The following is a 14,753-nucleotide window of genomic DNA, read 5'->3' as shown; positions in this document are numbered from 1 at the left end:
GTGTGTGTGTGTGTGTGTGTCTGTGTGTGTCTGTGTGCCCGACACCTTACTCAAGTTGTTCCCGGTGTGTCCTAGTAATGTCAATGCAAATAACTAGGCTAAAATAATAACGCCTCAGCGTGGTAAAAATACTGACACGCCAACTTTTGAATTTATGGAAAGAGAAACATTAACCCTTGCTCAAGTGACTTGCACTTCTACCGAATTCCTCGTGTGACTATAAGGAGATGCATTCAACAGCGGTGTTTTTCTATGTAGGCTAATGTTCACCTGGCCATTGGATGGCGCGCGGACTCTTTTGTGCGCAGTGCGCTCACACGCGCACATTTAAAGTACTGTCGGCGTGCGCAGCTGAACTCCCCAGTCCACACCGAAGTTTCGTTGCTGAGAGCACCGCCGACAGCTTGCTATAAGAAAATGTCCGTCAACGAGGTGTACGTGTTCCGACCGTTCAAACTCATCGCTCTGCTTTGCGTGTTCCTTGCACTTTGTCTGGACGTTGTGGCCCTCGTAAGTCCCGCCTGGGTGACAGCGGAGGGCTACGCTTTGTCCCTATGGGAGTCTTGTAGAGAGATCGAAGCCGACTGGAAGTGCATCTCCACCCTTAAATCTGGTAAGCGTCCTTACGTTTGTAAGGATTGTTCTTGGAAAACGTACCGTTTTGGGTCCAAGGAAGGACTGGTGCATCTTACGTCGATGCGATATTTAATTACATCAGTATATCGATTGAAAACTTTGTGTGTGAACCCTTTTTGTCGATATTTGCGCTATGCTCGACAAAACTTGAACATGACTTTCCTTACAGGTTTCCTGCAGATTAATACCTTGTAAATAATGTACCTTGAAGAATTGCACAGCGAGATAAAAAAAATGGATGTTATGAAATGAAGCGTTATCAAAATATGGACATTATTTGTACTGATCAGATATATAAATAATATCAGTGTTATCCAGGCGATTCAGGTGTACACACGGACATGATGTTTACCCCAAACCTCAAAATGTTACGCTGACCTTTGTTTACTTGCTGCACGTGAATTTCGAACACGTAAGATAAAGTGACAGCGGCCGGGAAAAAGCGCCGATTTGCAGTTCTGTTTTGACAACTGGTTACTTGTATACGCAGATCCATCCGGATCCAACTTTCGCGTATAACAGCCGTCGAAGTGAAGCGCGTGGAATTTAGGATTTTCCGTGTGCACGATGACTGGATCAAACAATGGACTATTGTTACACCCGCCCAAACCCCCCACAACTGTGCGTGTCTCTCTCACAAAGGATTACTCGACTGCAGGTGGAATCCGGCGAATTCCTCAGTTTAAGTGAACTCCCATTCCAGTGTCTTCGTTCTTAGGATATTCTTAAGCTCCACATTACAACGCCGTATCGGTTACACCGTTCAACCCACTCCCTTTCCCGATAGGCCGAATTGTCTCAGTTTGGTAATTGCACTCGCTGTGAAAGTTCCTCCTTCTCTCGGGCCTGGTATTGATGAGCGATTAGTTGACGTGCCGTGAAGCGCCATCTGCGAGGCTCGCTTTGACCCGCGCGCGCATTGTTTGGTGCTGGGCGTGTTCCGTCGCATGAACTCTTGCCTGTAGCTTTGCTTTCGTGCCATTTGTCGTCGCTTGGCCGTGATTATCATTTACTTTGCTAAATGAGTCAGAATATACAAAAGTGTTCTTGTGCAAAATAAAAGTTGCGTGAAGGGAATCACTCATCTGGGTGCGATAAAACAGACTGAAAAAGGGAAAAAAAACAAAAACAAACTCGTAACTACAGACCAAAAGAAAGTCAAAGATGTGTCTAATCATGCTGTGCAGTGGGATCCCTTTTGCCTTATACAGCTCAGTGGTTGGCTCTCTCTCTCTCTCTCTCTCTCTCTTCTCCCTCTTGGTGAAGATGCAAAAGATGTAAATCTCTGAACAGTCACTCACAGCTACTGATGATAATGAAGCTGCCTCCCTGCTGGCTGGAGATGCTGCAAGTGTGTGTGTGTGTGTGTGTGTGTGTGTGTGTGTGTGTGTGTGTGTATGTGTCTCCCTGGAGACATTTCTATGGGGAAATGTGGCAAATTCCATGAGTGTGTGTGTCTCTCTCCCACTCCCAGTCTACCTTAAACGATCGCTGTAGGGCACACTCACTCACTCCCTCACTAAACACAAACACACACATTCAGCGTGCAGACTATGCTCATTCTAAGATTGATGTTAAATTTGGCCAAGAACAGTAAATATACAAATACACACAAACACCAGTTTGCTGCCCGTATGAAAGAGAATCTCTATTGAGGACACCTGTTCACCCTTTTGTCTCCTTGTCTTTGATTGAGCTCATGAGGTCATCTGTGTCCTACTTTAGCTCTGGAGTCTCACTTGTCCTCCAGTTAATTTCACTCCCACAGAGTTGAATTAGACTCATTCTGACCCAGTAATGAATAACTGGAGATTTGATTTTGTATATTTATTTTGTGGCATTTGTAAATATATTCCAACATGGTGTAACAGAACTCATAGTTTGCAGAACTATACTGCGCTTTCCAGCTGTCAGCTGCTGTGTGTATCTCCAAACTGCCTGAAATATGCATAACCTATGTGAACAGGCTTGAGTAAGTCAGTGCTCTGAGTTCTGAAGATTTCTTTACTTATCCTCGAGTCCAGTTTGGACACGGATAATTAAGAGAGAAGCTCCACAAGCAGAAACAGCCCTGCAAAAATGAAGTCAAGTTAAAAAAAACAAAACAACAACAACAACAAAAAAAAACAACAGTATTTGAAGTTGCTTAAGTTTCAGTCACCACAGACACAGAATGATCCTTTTCGGGCAAAACCATTTGTTGAACCCCAGAGCCCCCACAGCAACTAATGAGGAGTTCTTGACAAGTACATTTTACAGCTTCAGTAGGATTAGCTGCACATGGAATTACAGCTTTTAGTTATGTTCTCTTAAGCCTTTAGGAACGTAGTCGCAGGAGTGCGCTACAGTGTGGTTTGTGTGTGTGTGTGTGTGTGTGTGTGTGTAAAAAAAATGCATCCTTTTGTTCACAAATATAGAATAGTGCATGTAAAAACACTCCACGAAGTGCATCGTTGATCCTGCTACATCTAGCTGAGCCAGTATGATACGTCAGTAGTGCCCCTGCACTCCTGGCTCCATTGCCGGTGCGGAATGCCGAAGTTCCCGTTTGTGGGGACTTTATTCAGAATGCAGTGAACCGGCCATTGTGGGAGAGACTTTACAGCCATTACAATCAAGCAGCATTCTCAGTCCTCGTAACGTGTCGGTCACGAAGGGTCCTTCAAAGGCCAAGCGGTATCAGCACCGGCTAACACATGCCACGGTAACCGCACGGTAACCACACAGCAACCACACAGCAACCACACTCTTCAAAGCAGCAGCGCAACTTGTGGAATGGAAGCCTTCAATCCTGCAGCAGTTGACACAGACACAGTGTTTGCTGAATGGAGGTTTAACTCACATATACTGAATATGTATTCTGAAGTACTGAAGTGCTGACTTTAATCCTTAATCCTCTGGGCCAGGTTCAAAGCTTTATACCGTTCAAAGCTCTCCTCTATCATCTGTCTTTCTCAGCCGTTCTCTCTGTTTTGAGTGACAAACTCGATGAATTATCGACAAGATTGATCCCCTGTGATCTTCTGGGAATGACCCAACACACACACACTGAGCGCTTGACTAGCTGGCGTGACTGGCGGTGCCTCTGTTGCTGTGGGTAAAGATATGTTCTCCCCCTCTCTCTCTCCCGTTTGATTCAGCTCATTAAGCCACAGATCCCCGGAGGAGGAGAGAAAGAAGCAGAAGAGAGTAGAGAAAGAGAAGGAGAGAGGGAGAGAGAGGTTGACAAGGGAGGAAAAGCGAGAGAGAAAGCGAGAAGCTGTGGGAGGAGAAATGGAGGGAACGAGACTTGGAGTTAATTAACAAATCACATCTTTTCTCTCCCTCTGTTGGGCAAAGCCAGCAGGAGCACGTTGAGATGATGGAATGGGGGAAGAGTGTGAAAAGGGAAAACAATTGGAAGGAAAGGGGGGGGAACGCGAGCAGCATCGCACGCCATAAGACGTGTTCAGAGTGGGTAGCGCGTGCGTTCATCTCCTCCTGACGCAGCATCACGTGAGGTTTGCCTGACCTCGCGCTGCGCTCGGGGGAGATTCGTGACGAAAGCCGCATGCTACAGGAGAGAATGGTGGGCTTATGCTGATGAAGTCTCTGGGGAAGCAGAACTACCCAGGTCTTTCAAGGATTCTGCTGCACACGCAACACTTTGCCTTTTGCAGTTAGTAAGGTTCAAATTTGGAGCAGTTTGGACTTGTTTTGATGGCAATGCTGTGGAAGTTTCTACTAGTGAGACAAACACAAAAACAGGCCAACCAATTAATGACACTTTGGAAATAAAAATAATACTTTCTACTAAATGACATGCATGTATGTGTGCATTATATTTATAATCTTAAAATAATCTGTATTATACATTTAGGCTCAAACTGCATCTGGTTGCCTTTTTACTGTAAAAAAATTAAGGCACATATTCAAATGAATCTTCAAACTCCGAATATGGGTTGGATCTGGGAGTCAATTATTTGAGACAAAGGGAAGTGACCACACTACTGCGTCAAGTCTCTAATGTGAAGCATTTTAAAAGTTCTTAACTGAGATCTGTCTCATAAGAGTTTATGCTCTTACATTTTGCCGCATACTGTTTGCATCTGCACCTCTCATGTTTAAGAGGAAGTTTGGTGCTGGTTTTGTCCTAATGTAAACCAACAGGGCCAGTTAACATTATGCAAATGAATTAGGATGGGTGGTTTTATCCGCTGTTAACCTCATTAATATTTATAGGTGCAGAACTGCTTTGATTCGCCACCTTTAAAGGCCACAGTAGCCATTCTGCTGTCTCAAAATGCTGGGCATACATTCATTCCCTCCTGAACCTGTATTCAAGTGCTGAAACAATGACCAAGTCTAATGTCTCAGCATTTCAATTGCCTGGGTCTACTGTTAATGATGTTACAACTTAAGAAATTTGAGTCAATGTTTGTGCGCCCTTAGGGGATGATGGTAAGTCTGACAGCATGTAGCTAAACTATCAAAGTCTTTTTGCTGGTTGAATAAGCCTTAAGTTAAACCGCCTCCTAAAACCACAGTGAGGTTTTTGTTTTTTTTTCAAATCAAAATCAAAGAGTAAGAAAAGCTATATTAAGTTAACATGATAGTGGAAGCCTGCATATAGTATACAGAGTAGTCACTTTATTAAGTGCACCTATTCTGAAGTTGTACCGAACATGATACAGTCAGTTGAAAGTTGTGATCCACCACTCCTGTAACCACTATTGTACTCTAGTAGGCAGTTGAGTGACTGCACTGGATTCCTGTACCCAGTGTAGGTTGTGCCAACATGTATTGACCTCTTCCATTAGTGACTTGGTTGCTGGGTGTTTTTTAATATATGTTTATACTATAAATACTCCTGAATTTATATGAAATTTTTTTTAAATAAATATAGATAGATAGATAGATAGATAGATAGATAGATAGATAGATAGATAGATAGATAGATAGATAGATAGATAGATAGATAGGGGTAGAGAGAGAGAGAGAGATGTTGCACTAAAGATATTGCAGGTCAAAACTGTAATGAAGTATATAGTGGTTCCAGACAAATGGGGCGTTTTGGACAGAGGTCCTTCATCAGCACACATCACCTGCCCCTTTTGGTCTGTTTTTTTCCAGGGGCCACTGGAACCATGGTTCAGTGGTATAGAGAACAACACAATTACCATTCAGTTACCATTCAACTTACCAGTTCACCCCTAAGTAGATACTTGAGAACATTTTTGAACGAAAGCTATAGGGGTTTGGAAATTAGTCATTATGTGTCAGTGTAATATGAAAATACAATTGTTTTAAATCTTAAATGTTATACTATTGACACCTCTCTCTCTCTCTCTCTCTCTCTCTCTATGTGTGTGTCTCTCTCTCTCTCTCTCTCTCTCTCTCAGATTGGCAGATAGCCACACTGGTGTTGCTGCTAGCTGGAGCGTCAGTGACTTTGCTGGCATTTCTTGTCGCTCTGATCTCCCTGTGCAGGGGCACACACAGGAAACACTATCGCACAGTGGCAGTGTTCCTCTTCACAGCAGGTAAGCAGACACCCACCCACACACTCACTCAGTAACAGAAGGCTAAGCGTGGCCGGCTTCACACCTAAGCACCCTCTCTCAACCCTCAGAGTAGCCATTTGGGAACTGACATGTCTCCACCGTTACAGCTCTACATGTGCTGCTCCCAGCCATTTCAACATTACAAATGGGTATAGAATTTAAAGCCTTCGGAAGGATGAGGTGGCGATGGTGGTTGAGACTGGTGGCTAGCAGTTGCTGAGTTGCTGTGTGTAAACACAGGCCGAGGCAGCGTGTGTGGACACGGAGGCCATCCTGTTCAGGGTGCTTGCTTAAGGGCCATGCTAATTAATTCACAGCTCATTAATCATGGCATCCAGTCACTCCAGTATGCTAGTTCTCTCTCTCTCTCTCTCTCTCTCTGTCTGTCTATCATTGCCAGTCTGCCTGTGTGTTCCTAAATGGGAGCAGACGTTTTGATTACAGCACTGAGGACGGAGATGAGAGCTCAGAGAGGCTGCTGGGAGATCAGAGGAAGGCCAAGAGCATGAGCTGCGGCTCTGAAGTAGAAGCTTCACCCTTTTCTTTCTCTCTCTCTCTCTCTCTCTCTCTCTCTCTGTTCCCTCCTTCTCTCTCGCTCTCTCTTTCTCTCTCTAAACAGTGTGCCAAGGCAAACCACAGAGCTTACCCACAGTCTTACTAATGAGTTGAGGAATGCATTTCCTCCTGACCAGCAACCCCCCCAAAACACCCTATTCCTGACTCCAGTCTTCTCCTCTACTTCCCCTCATTAATTGCTTGGGTCAGAGCTCTCTTGCTGTAGAGAGACATTGCAGCATTTCTGTGTCACAATTAGGCTTTTATGAGCACTCAGCTCCGACAGCTCCGTGCAGCCGGCGAGGTGAAGAGGTGAAGAGGTGAAGAGTGCCTCCCTCTCTGATCAGCCTCAGACCTTTTGTCCCTTGGCACCAAATTAACTGCTAAAACAAATGCTGTCTGAAAGAGAGCCCCAGCTACAGTGAAACCTTCAAACCCACACCAGCAAGTGTGTGTGTGTGTGTGTGTGTGTGTGTGTGTGTGTGTGAAGTGCAGGTAAAATGTGTAGTATCTGTAAGCATGTGCACGCATTTGTTTATGTGTATGCTTGTGCGCACATTTGCTTGTGCTGTTAGGAACTTGTTTCCCTTGAGTGTATTTGTCTCAAGTACATGCATGTGTGCACGCATGTGTGTTTATGCTGTCAGGAATGTTTGTGTCAGGAATCACACAGCCTATTGTTCTAGAACTTCCTTTTGTTGATTCACAACGGGCTGCAGTGGTCCACTGCCTGGGCTGAACATAGGTCAGTACAGTCACTGCTTTAAGCAGCAGAGCACAGGCTTCCTCGTCTTCCTGATGATCCCAGATCGGTGAACCCACTGCATTTTGCCACCAAAAAACAGCATTACATAAGGCCTGCTTCTACTTGTGTAGTTCACTCACAGAGATGAAATCCCCTACTTTGTTTTAAACTGAACTCAGTCAAAAAAAAAAACCACAGAAGTTTGGAAAGCTGGCTAGATTGATGGATGTTTCCTTAACTCCTAAAATGGGTATAAAGGAAACTGAAGTTCAAACACCTTTTCTATCTCTCTCTCTCTCTCCCTCTCTCTCTCTCTCTCTCTCTCTCTCTCTCTCTCTCTCTCTCTCTCCCTCTCTCCCCAGAGGGGGTTGAAATGGTCAGTGCTGTATAGTGTGCTTCTGAGATGGCTGGCGTGTTTGTAACAGTGTGTCCAAACTGCGTTTTGTTGTTGTTGTTGTTGTTGTTGTTGTTTTCCTTTTTCCATTAGGAGCTCCAGTATTTCCCTGCACTGCTCACAACTGCTGCTAGTAGAATTTGTTTGGCTGTGTTTGTGCAAATTAGAGGGCGTGTGTGTGAAACCAAGAAAGAAAGTGTGTTTCACTCATTCCTTTATCGTACCCAGCTGACCTCAGTTAATTTTGTCCACCTCTCTCTTTCTCTCTCTCCATCCCTCTCTATCCCTCTTTCTTGATCTCTCCATCTTTGCTCTGATTTATGTTAAGTTTTAGGACAAGCATAAACACAGCCATAAAAGGGTAGCAGAAAAGAGCAGTTGCTTTAGAATTGAAAATGAAGCCTGTGGGGGGGCGGTGAGTGTGGGTGTGTGGGGTGTGTGTGTGGGGGGGGTGCATGTGTGTCTGAGGGGCAGAAAGAGAGGGAGCAATGGAAGCTAATGCAACATCTTTTACTGGCTATCTGAAATTGGTTCCAAACTACTACAGCAGCTCTTAAATGCTGTGTTGCAATATGGTGGTGTATGTGTGTGTGTGTGTGTGTGTGTGTGTGTGTGTGTGTGTGTGTGTGAGAGCATAAGTGGGCGTGTGTGTGTGTGTGTGTGAGCATAAGTGGGCGTGTGTGTGTGAGCATAAGTGGGCGTGTGTGTGTGTGAGCATAAGTGGGCGTGTGGGTGTGTGTGTGTGTGTGTGTGTGTGTGTGAGCATAAGTGGTGTGTGTGTGTGTGTGTGTGTGTGTGTGTGTGTGTGTGAGCATAAGTGTGTGTGTGTGTGTGTGTGTGTGTGAGCGTGTGTGTGTGTGTGTGAGCATAAGTGTGTGTGTGAGCGTGTGTGTGTGTGTGTGTGTGAGCATAAGTGGGTGTGGGTGTAGCTAGTTGTTTTCCCCCCTCTTGCTATAATTACTCTTAAGCCACATGCAGATAAAGGCCCCCTTATAGTGGTAGCAAGTAAAGAGGGAAAGAGAGAGAAAGACAGCACTGTCTGGATAAAGGGCAGCTCTGTCTACCTTATTGAGCTGTGATCTCTTGCAGCGCTAAAAGCTTGTTGTTTTTGTCATAAACCCTCAACTACACACACAGACATTCACAAAAAGGTCATCGTCAAGGCCTTGGTAAGAACAAGCATTACTTATTCACTCAGTGACTCAGGAACATCACACACATTCAGTCTCTCTCACACACACATACACATCACTGCAACAATGACTCACTCTTTCTCTAGCACGAGCACACACACACACACACACACACACACACACATACGCGCGTGCACGCACGTGTGCGCACACACATTTTGTGTACCACTGTCCCCATAAACATTGGTACATCCCATGCTGCCTCTCTGCATTCACTGAAGCCCAAGGCAGACACACGCACACGTTCAGGGTGGAAAAGATTGAACCAGACTCATCCAAATACATGTATTACTTTTTCTTAAATGGGTTTCTCTGCGCTGTTGTTTCTGTTGCCATGGCGTCTCTTAACTGTTACACTCTGACAGCCCACTGGCAGTGGTGAAGTCACAGCATGGTGAACCAAACTTCATCATAAAACCTACACAGCTATTCTCTGAATGTCATCATATTTTAAAAAAGTTGCATCTTCAACTTAACTGAAGTAGTCATTTTCAGTGGCACAAGTCACGGTAATTCATTTCAGGTGGAATGAATTCCACCAATTTGGCATAAATGCTTTTGCTACTGAACGGACTTGTGGTTACAGTGGAACTGCGGCGACTATGTTAAGAACTTCCGGTCCTGCACCTGGCCGGATGTGTCGGGCTGGGGGGCTGTGTTTCTGCTATAGGAACAATGTATGATGATGATGGGGGAGTGGGGAGCATCCATTCCACAACAGTGATGTCACCACATTCTGCATTCCAGGCATTGTTTCAGAAAGCAGGTTTAAGGTCCATCTTTAATATAGTTTCCCTGGTTCAGCTGTAATAACCTGCCTTTGAATGACTTCACAGGAATAAACCTGATACTGATCTCTCTCTCTCTCTCTCTCTCTCTCTCTCTCTCTCTTTCTCTCTCTTTGTTATAATGGAACGATATTCATTCTCTTAGCTGAGATAATTGACTGAATTTTAAATTAACCAATCTCAGCCAGTTAAGGAGTCCATCTGTGTCTGCTTTGGTTCATCATATCATACACAGATGCTCGTAGTTTACTCTGCAGCACTTAGATCCCCCAAACCAGTGCAGAACTGTGTTTCCCAAAAAGAGTTCATACGAAGATTTGAAACCTGTAACATTCTTGCTTCTTTACTGTCACGCAACAAGCTTGGTAGTGTTCTGAGTCGGTACTTGTATGTGGGTACACACCCGCTAAACTACAGCCACGCACAAGCACAGAAACCTGGACAACAGGCAGACCTGGTGCAGGATAGGACAGAGGGTGCAACACAGTCCATTCGCTTACAGACCAGCGTACAGGCTGATCTGTCTAATTATTCCTAAAATGCCAACGGGAGAGGTGACAGCCATGTGCAGCAAAATGCCTCGGGTGCCTTGGGAGAGAGAATGTTTCAGAAGCGTCTTTTTAAGATCTTCAGTTAGGGGCTGAGACATGGCAGCGTGCTGGACGAGAGGGTGCAGACATGATTTCTGTAGACTTATTTTTGATGCTCTTGACGTAAAGGATTTCACTTCCCACAGGCCACATCCAGTAGTTCCTGGTGCCTGGTTCATTGTCTTAACTTCCCCTTTATTCCAGAGCCTGTGTTGCTGTTGTAGAAACTAACTACATTAGCAGGATGCTGAAGATGGAGGAAAAATGCTGGTGATGGAAGCAGATTGTTGGAGATGGAGGCAGAATGGTGTCAGCAGACTAGAGTGTTTCTTGACTAGTCTGAGGAAATCAACTCTGCTTGGACTTCTGCACAACATGGCTGTGATTGTGATTCAATTGTGCACCTTTGGGATGTTATGAATTCTGAAGGTCAATGATCAATTGAGTTCAATAAAGTTAAATACAGGCGTGGTGGGGGGCGATGAGGGACAGGAAACGAAGTCTTTTCACACCACACCAGGAAGGCAGCCAAACTGCATTTGATCCAACAGTTAGGCTAATCAAATAAACTCAACTCCTCGTGCTCAAGCAATTAAGATTTGAAACAGTTGTATTTGTGCTGGTTCAAAAGTTTGGCCGTGCACCCTTTCGAACCCTCCTGATGGTCTCATGACAACCGTTTAGATTTTGTGGATACCACTATGATGTCATAACAGGATCCAGACAGCTGGTTCTAGCAGGGCAGATGTGAGGATCTATCACTAACTGTGACAGTGGCACTGGGCACACTGGGTTCACTGGGTTGTGTTTGTTGGTCCATATCATCTATTCATGGAATGGGAATGTTTTATGTGATGTGTGTGCTGTTTACGGTTATAGACATCTGCTTCTCACTGCATGAATATGGATCGTGTGGTAAACTCTGGGCAGCAGTTAAATGCAGTCTGTTGCTTATGAGCATTGCACGTATATAGTGAAATAAATGAAAGTAGTGAGGAAGAAGACAGAGAAGGAAAAGGGTGTTTGTAATGCGCAGTAGTGAGCAGCTGTTTATGTCTGATTGAGAAGGGCAGAGAGTGTGAGGGAGGCCCCTGGGGGTGTGTGTGTGTGTGTGTGTGTGTGTGTGTGGGTGGATGTGTGTGTGTGTGTGTGTGTGTGTCAGTGGTGTCCCCTCACCCCCCACTGATTCATTACTCCAGTTTCCCCCCAGTGGCTTTCTACACACACACACACACACACACACACACACACACACACACACACACACACACAGCTGTGTTCCCATTATTCAGAGCATGCCACTGTACAAGAACCTGCAGGCTCACACAGGCATGACCGTGACTGAGTTAGCCTATCAGTACACGCTAGAACAGAGAATCCTCTTCCTTTAGCCCCAGATTAGCATGGCGACAGCTCGTGTGACTGAAGAGGAGCGGGCCTCGGATCTCACGGGTTAAAAATGAAAAGTTGGAAAGTTTCTTCAATTTACCACATTTAATTTCCTTCTTCTCCTGAATTGCTTCAACGAAGATGAATCACTGAGCTTGACCTTGCCTCGTCTAATTTGAAGGTGCTTTTTATGTGATAAATTGAAGGACATTTTGCAGTTGATCCAGTTAGTTTATGCTGCTGTTTCTCATGGCAGTATGACGGGTGTTCTAGTTGACCTTATCTCTTGCTGTCCCAGGCACATTCTGGTTCACAATATATTCTGTTGACAATATATGTAGACACACCTCTATTCCTTATTTACACTACATTAAGTATTCCTATAAAATTTGGTTTTTATATAATGTAAATCAATATATATTTGACTATTGTATTTGTTTCTCTCTCCATCTCTGTCTGTCTGTCTCTCTCTCTCTCTCTCTCTCTCTCTCTCTCTCTCTCTCTCTCTCTCTCCGCAGTGGTTCTCCAGGCCTGTGCTCTGGTGCTCTACCCAATCAAATTCATTGATGGCAAGATGCTTCAGACATACCATGAGTTTAACTGGGGGTATGGGCTGGGCTGGGGAGCTACCATCTTTATGTTGGGAGGGGGGATACTCCTGTGCCTCCGAACAGACATGTATGAGGATGGCATGTATTGAGGCATCACCTACACGCATAAACACACCTACATGCCCAAACAGATGCATGCACATGCACACACACTGACAGGTTAGGACTGGCCACTGTATATCTCACATTTACTTGCACAGGTTTAAATAGAAGAGTTCTGATGAAGTTTCAGTGCTGTATACCACATGTTTATGCAAGAGTAGGACACAGTTTGGGGCATTTGTTTCCAAGACATAGAGCCTAGATATAGTCCATATATCTATACTACACTACACACACACAGACATATCAGACATCATGAAAAGTACGCAGGTTTGCACAACTGTACACTCATTTTTCACACTTACGAATAGTTGTCCTTATAAAAGGTCAAATGCATATGTCTGAAGACATATCCACACACATACACACATGCAGGCATGCAGATACATGCACGCTCACACACACACACACACACAAGCACATACATATTCACACACACTTAAGCATGCAATTCTGGCAACTCTGTTAAATACAGAGTGAAAGTTTAGGTTTAGGCCTACCAGCTAGTATAGGAGAGATAAAGTATGAGGAACAGCTGTGTGAAATGTGAAATGGACCACAACTCCCACAATTCTCCATGTGGGCCCTGTGGCTATTTTGGGAGACTGAGGTGTGCCACTCCTTCTCTCTCTGTGACCGCAGACCTTTTCAGCGGCATATTCCCTGGATTTCCAGTCGAGAGAAGACAAGGAATGAGAACCTTAAAGTTAACCAGTATCCCAAGGGATTGGTTTCTTTTTAAAGACACATATACTATTTTGTATATTTCTTGTGTTGCATTATGATGGAGAGCATATCATCTTGCTAATATCTTTATATATTGTCCAAGCATTATGTATAATTGAATTTGAGGTATATATTTTATGTTACATTCTTTGATAATTTGCAGTTTTTGAAACTGTGGCTGGATTTAGTGAGGAGGTGACACTTTCTGTACTATTGCTTTACAGCATATGTGACTCTGACTCTTTCTTCATTTAAAGTCAATAAATGGTACTGTCAAATGAACATATATTGTTTTCTTTTTAGAAAATCTTTTTATATATTTTAACTGATTTAGTAACTGCTCACAAAACCACACATAACAAAAAAGGATCCCACATACTATATGGATGCCACCCACAGGCGAGCTACAAAGCAAACCAAAAACCTTTATTTAAAGCTACCCCAAAACAACAATAGTACATAGTCAGTATAACAACAATATAGCCATTACACAGCACAGGAGCGACAGAATGTCTGAACTATGGCTGTACAAAAATAGTGCACTGCTAAAACTAGCAATGCCATATAAATAAATATATTCTAGTATTTCTAGAACACAGGTAGAAGTATTGCAGAGTCCCATCTGTCACCCTTAGAACCAATTTCCACATCCCAAAATATGCGTGAGCTGCTATGGCTGGAATGTCTTACTCCAAAAAAAAAAAAAAAGGGGGGGGGGGGGGGTAGATATAGCACCAGATGCAGCCTGGGTTAGGAAGTAGCATGGCTGACATCCAGAAGCCCCCATCGCCCCAGCCCGTCTCTGCCAGGCCGGATGAAGGCTCCCGGCCAGCCAAAATAAGCTGCTCTGGACCCTACAACACCAAGCCAGCCGACCAATTATGGGAGCCGTTAGAGAGGAGCGTAGGGTTGAAAGAGGCTAGAAGGCCTCAAGTTAGAGGGCAGCACTGCAATGAGCTCCCCCGGCCCCAGGTGCCAGGATATTGATGAGGCTTGGAGTTAAGCCATTTCACAGCTGCTTTAATGGAACGGAGGCAAGCAAGACCCAGTTGGAGAGCTGCTAACCTGAGCGCAGCCACTCAATACTGTTTCAAGACTCCATACTGCTGTCAAATGGATTTTAGAAGAGTGCAAATCTCCTGTTTTTCATTCCCAAGAGATAAAGAGGGCTTGGAGACCCTGGCAGTACCACAGTGGGGTTGCAATCAGTAATTACATGAAAACAAGACTGATAAGGTAATCATGGCATGTTGTGACTGCACACACTACCCAACAGGGACTTGGGACTTGCCGCTGCCTCTGCTAAGCAAGACATAAACTGTTGGCAGGCTTGGAAAATCAAACAGCGTTATTAGCAGAGCAAGGAGAACACAGTCAGAGAGTTACTTAAGCAGTCATGTGGCTTTCTGTGCAAAAACAGATCTGTTATTCTGATGGGCTGCAGAACTCTCCAGGGCTGCTTTAGTGACCCTCTCTCACTG

The 14,753-nt window shown here is 44.5% G+C and overlaps 1 protein-coding gene across 2 annotated transcripts; it reads left to right on the top strand.

Annotated features, from left to right (window-relative positions):
- Positions 1 to 279: 279 nt before the first annotated feature.
- Positions 280 to 13,554, top strand: LOC113586858 (transmembrane protein 47-like). Of its 2 annotated transcripts, XM_081719978.1 has the most exons (4): positions 280 to 613; positions 6,018 to 6,158; positions 12,352 to 12,439; positions 13,189 to 13,554. In XM_081719978.1, exons 1-4 carry the CDS (start codon positions 418 to 420, stop codon positions 13,286 to 13,288), a joined length of 525 nt encoding a protein of 174 aa, XP_081576104.1. In that variant the 5' UTR covers positions 280 to 417; the 3' UTR covers positions 13,289 to 13,554. The 2 variants fall into 2 exon arrangements, with proteins under 2 accessions (XP_081576104.1, XP_026881044.1); XM_027025243.3 differs by having other exon boundaries at positions 281 to 613; positions 12,352 to 13,554.
- The last annotated feature ends 1,199 nt before the right edge of the window (positions 13,555 to 14,753 follow it).

This window comes from Electrophorus electricus, chromosome 8, assembly GCF_041902795.1.
Source record: "Electrophorus electricus isolate QZ-2024a chromosome 8, ASM4190279v1, whole genome shotgun sequence".
In the NCBI taxonomy this organism is placed as follows: Eukaryota; Metazoa; Chordata; class Actinopteri; order Gymnotiformes; family Gymnotidae; genus Electrophorus; species Electrophorus electricus.
Note: the sequence above shows the minus strand (reverse complement) of the source record. Positions and strands in the feature narration are given on the sequence as shown.

Bases quoted from the DNA above. Each gene is read 5' to 3' on its own strand.
- LOC113586858 (XM_081719978.1), top strand. From the start codon at position 418: ATGTCCGTCAACGAGGTGTACGTGTTCCGACCGTTCAAACTCATCGCT. The intron at 614-6,017 runs GTAAGCGTCCTT...TCTCTCTCTCAG, and splicing joins CATCTCCACCCTTAAATCTG to ATTGGCAGATAGCCACACTG. The intron at 6,159-12,351 runs GTAAGCAGACAC...CTCTCTCCGCAG, and splicing joins AGTGTTCCTCTTCACAGCAG to TGGTTCTCCAGGCCTGTGCT.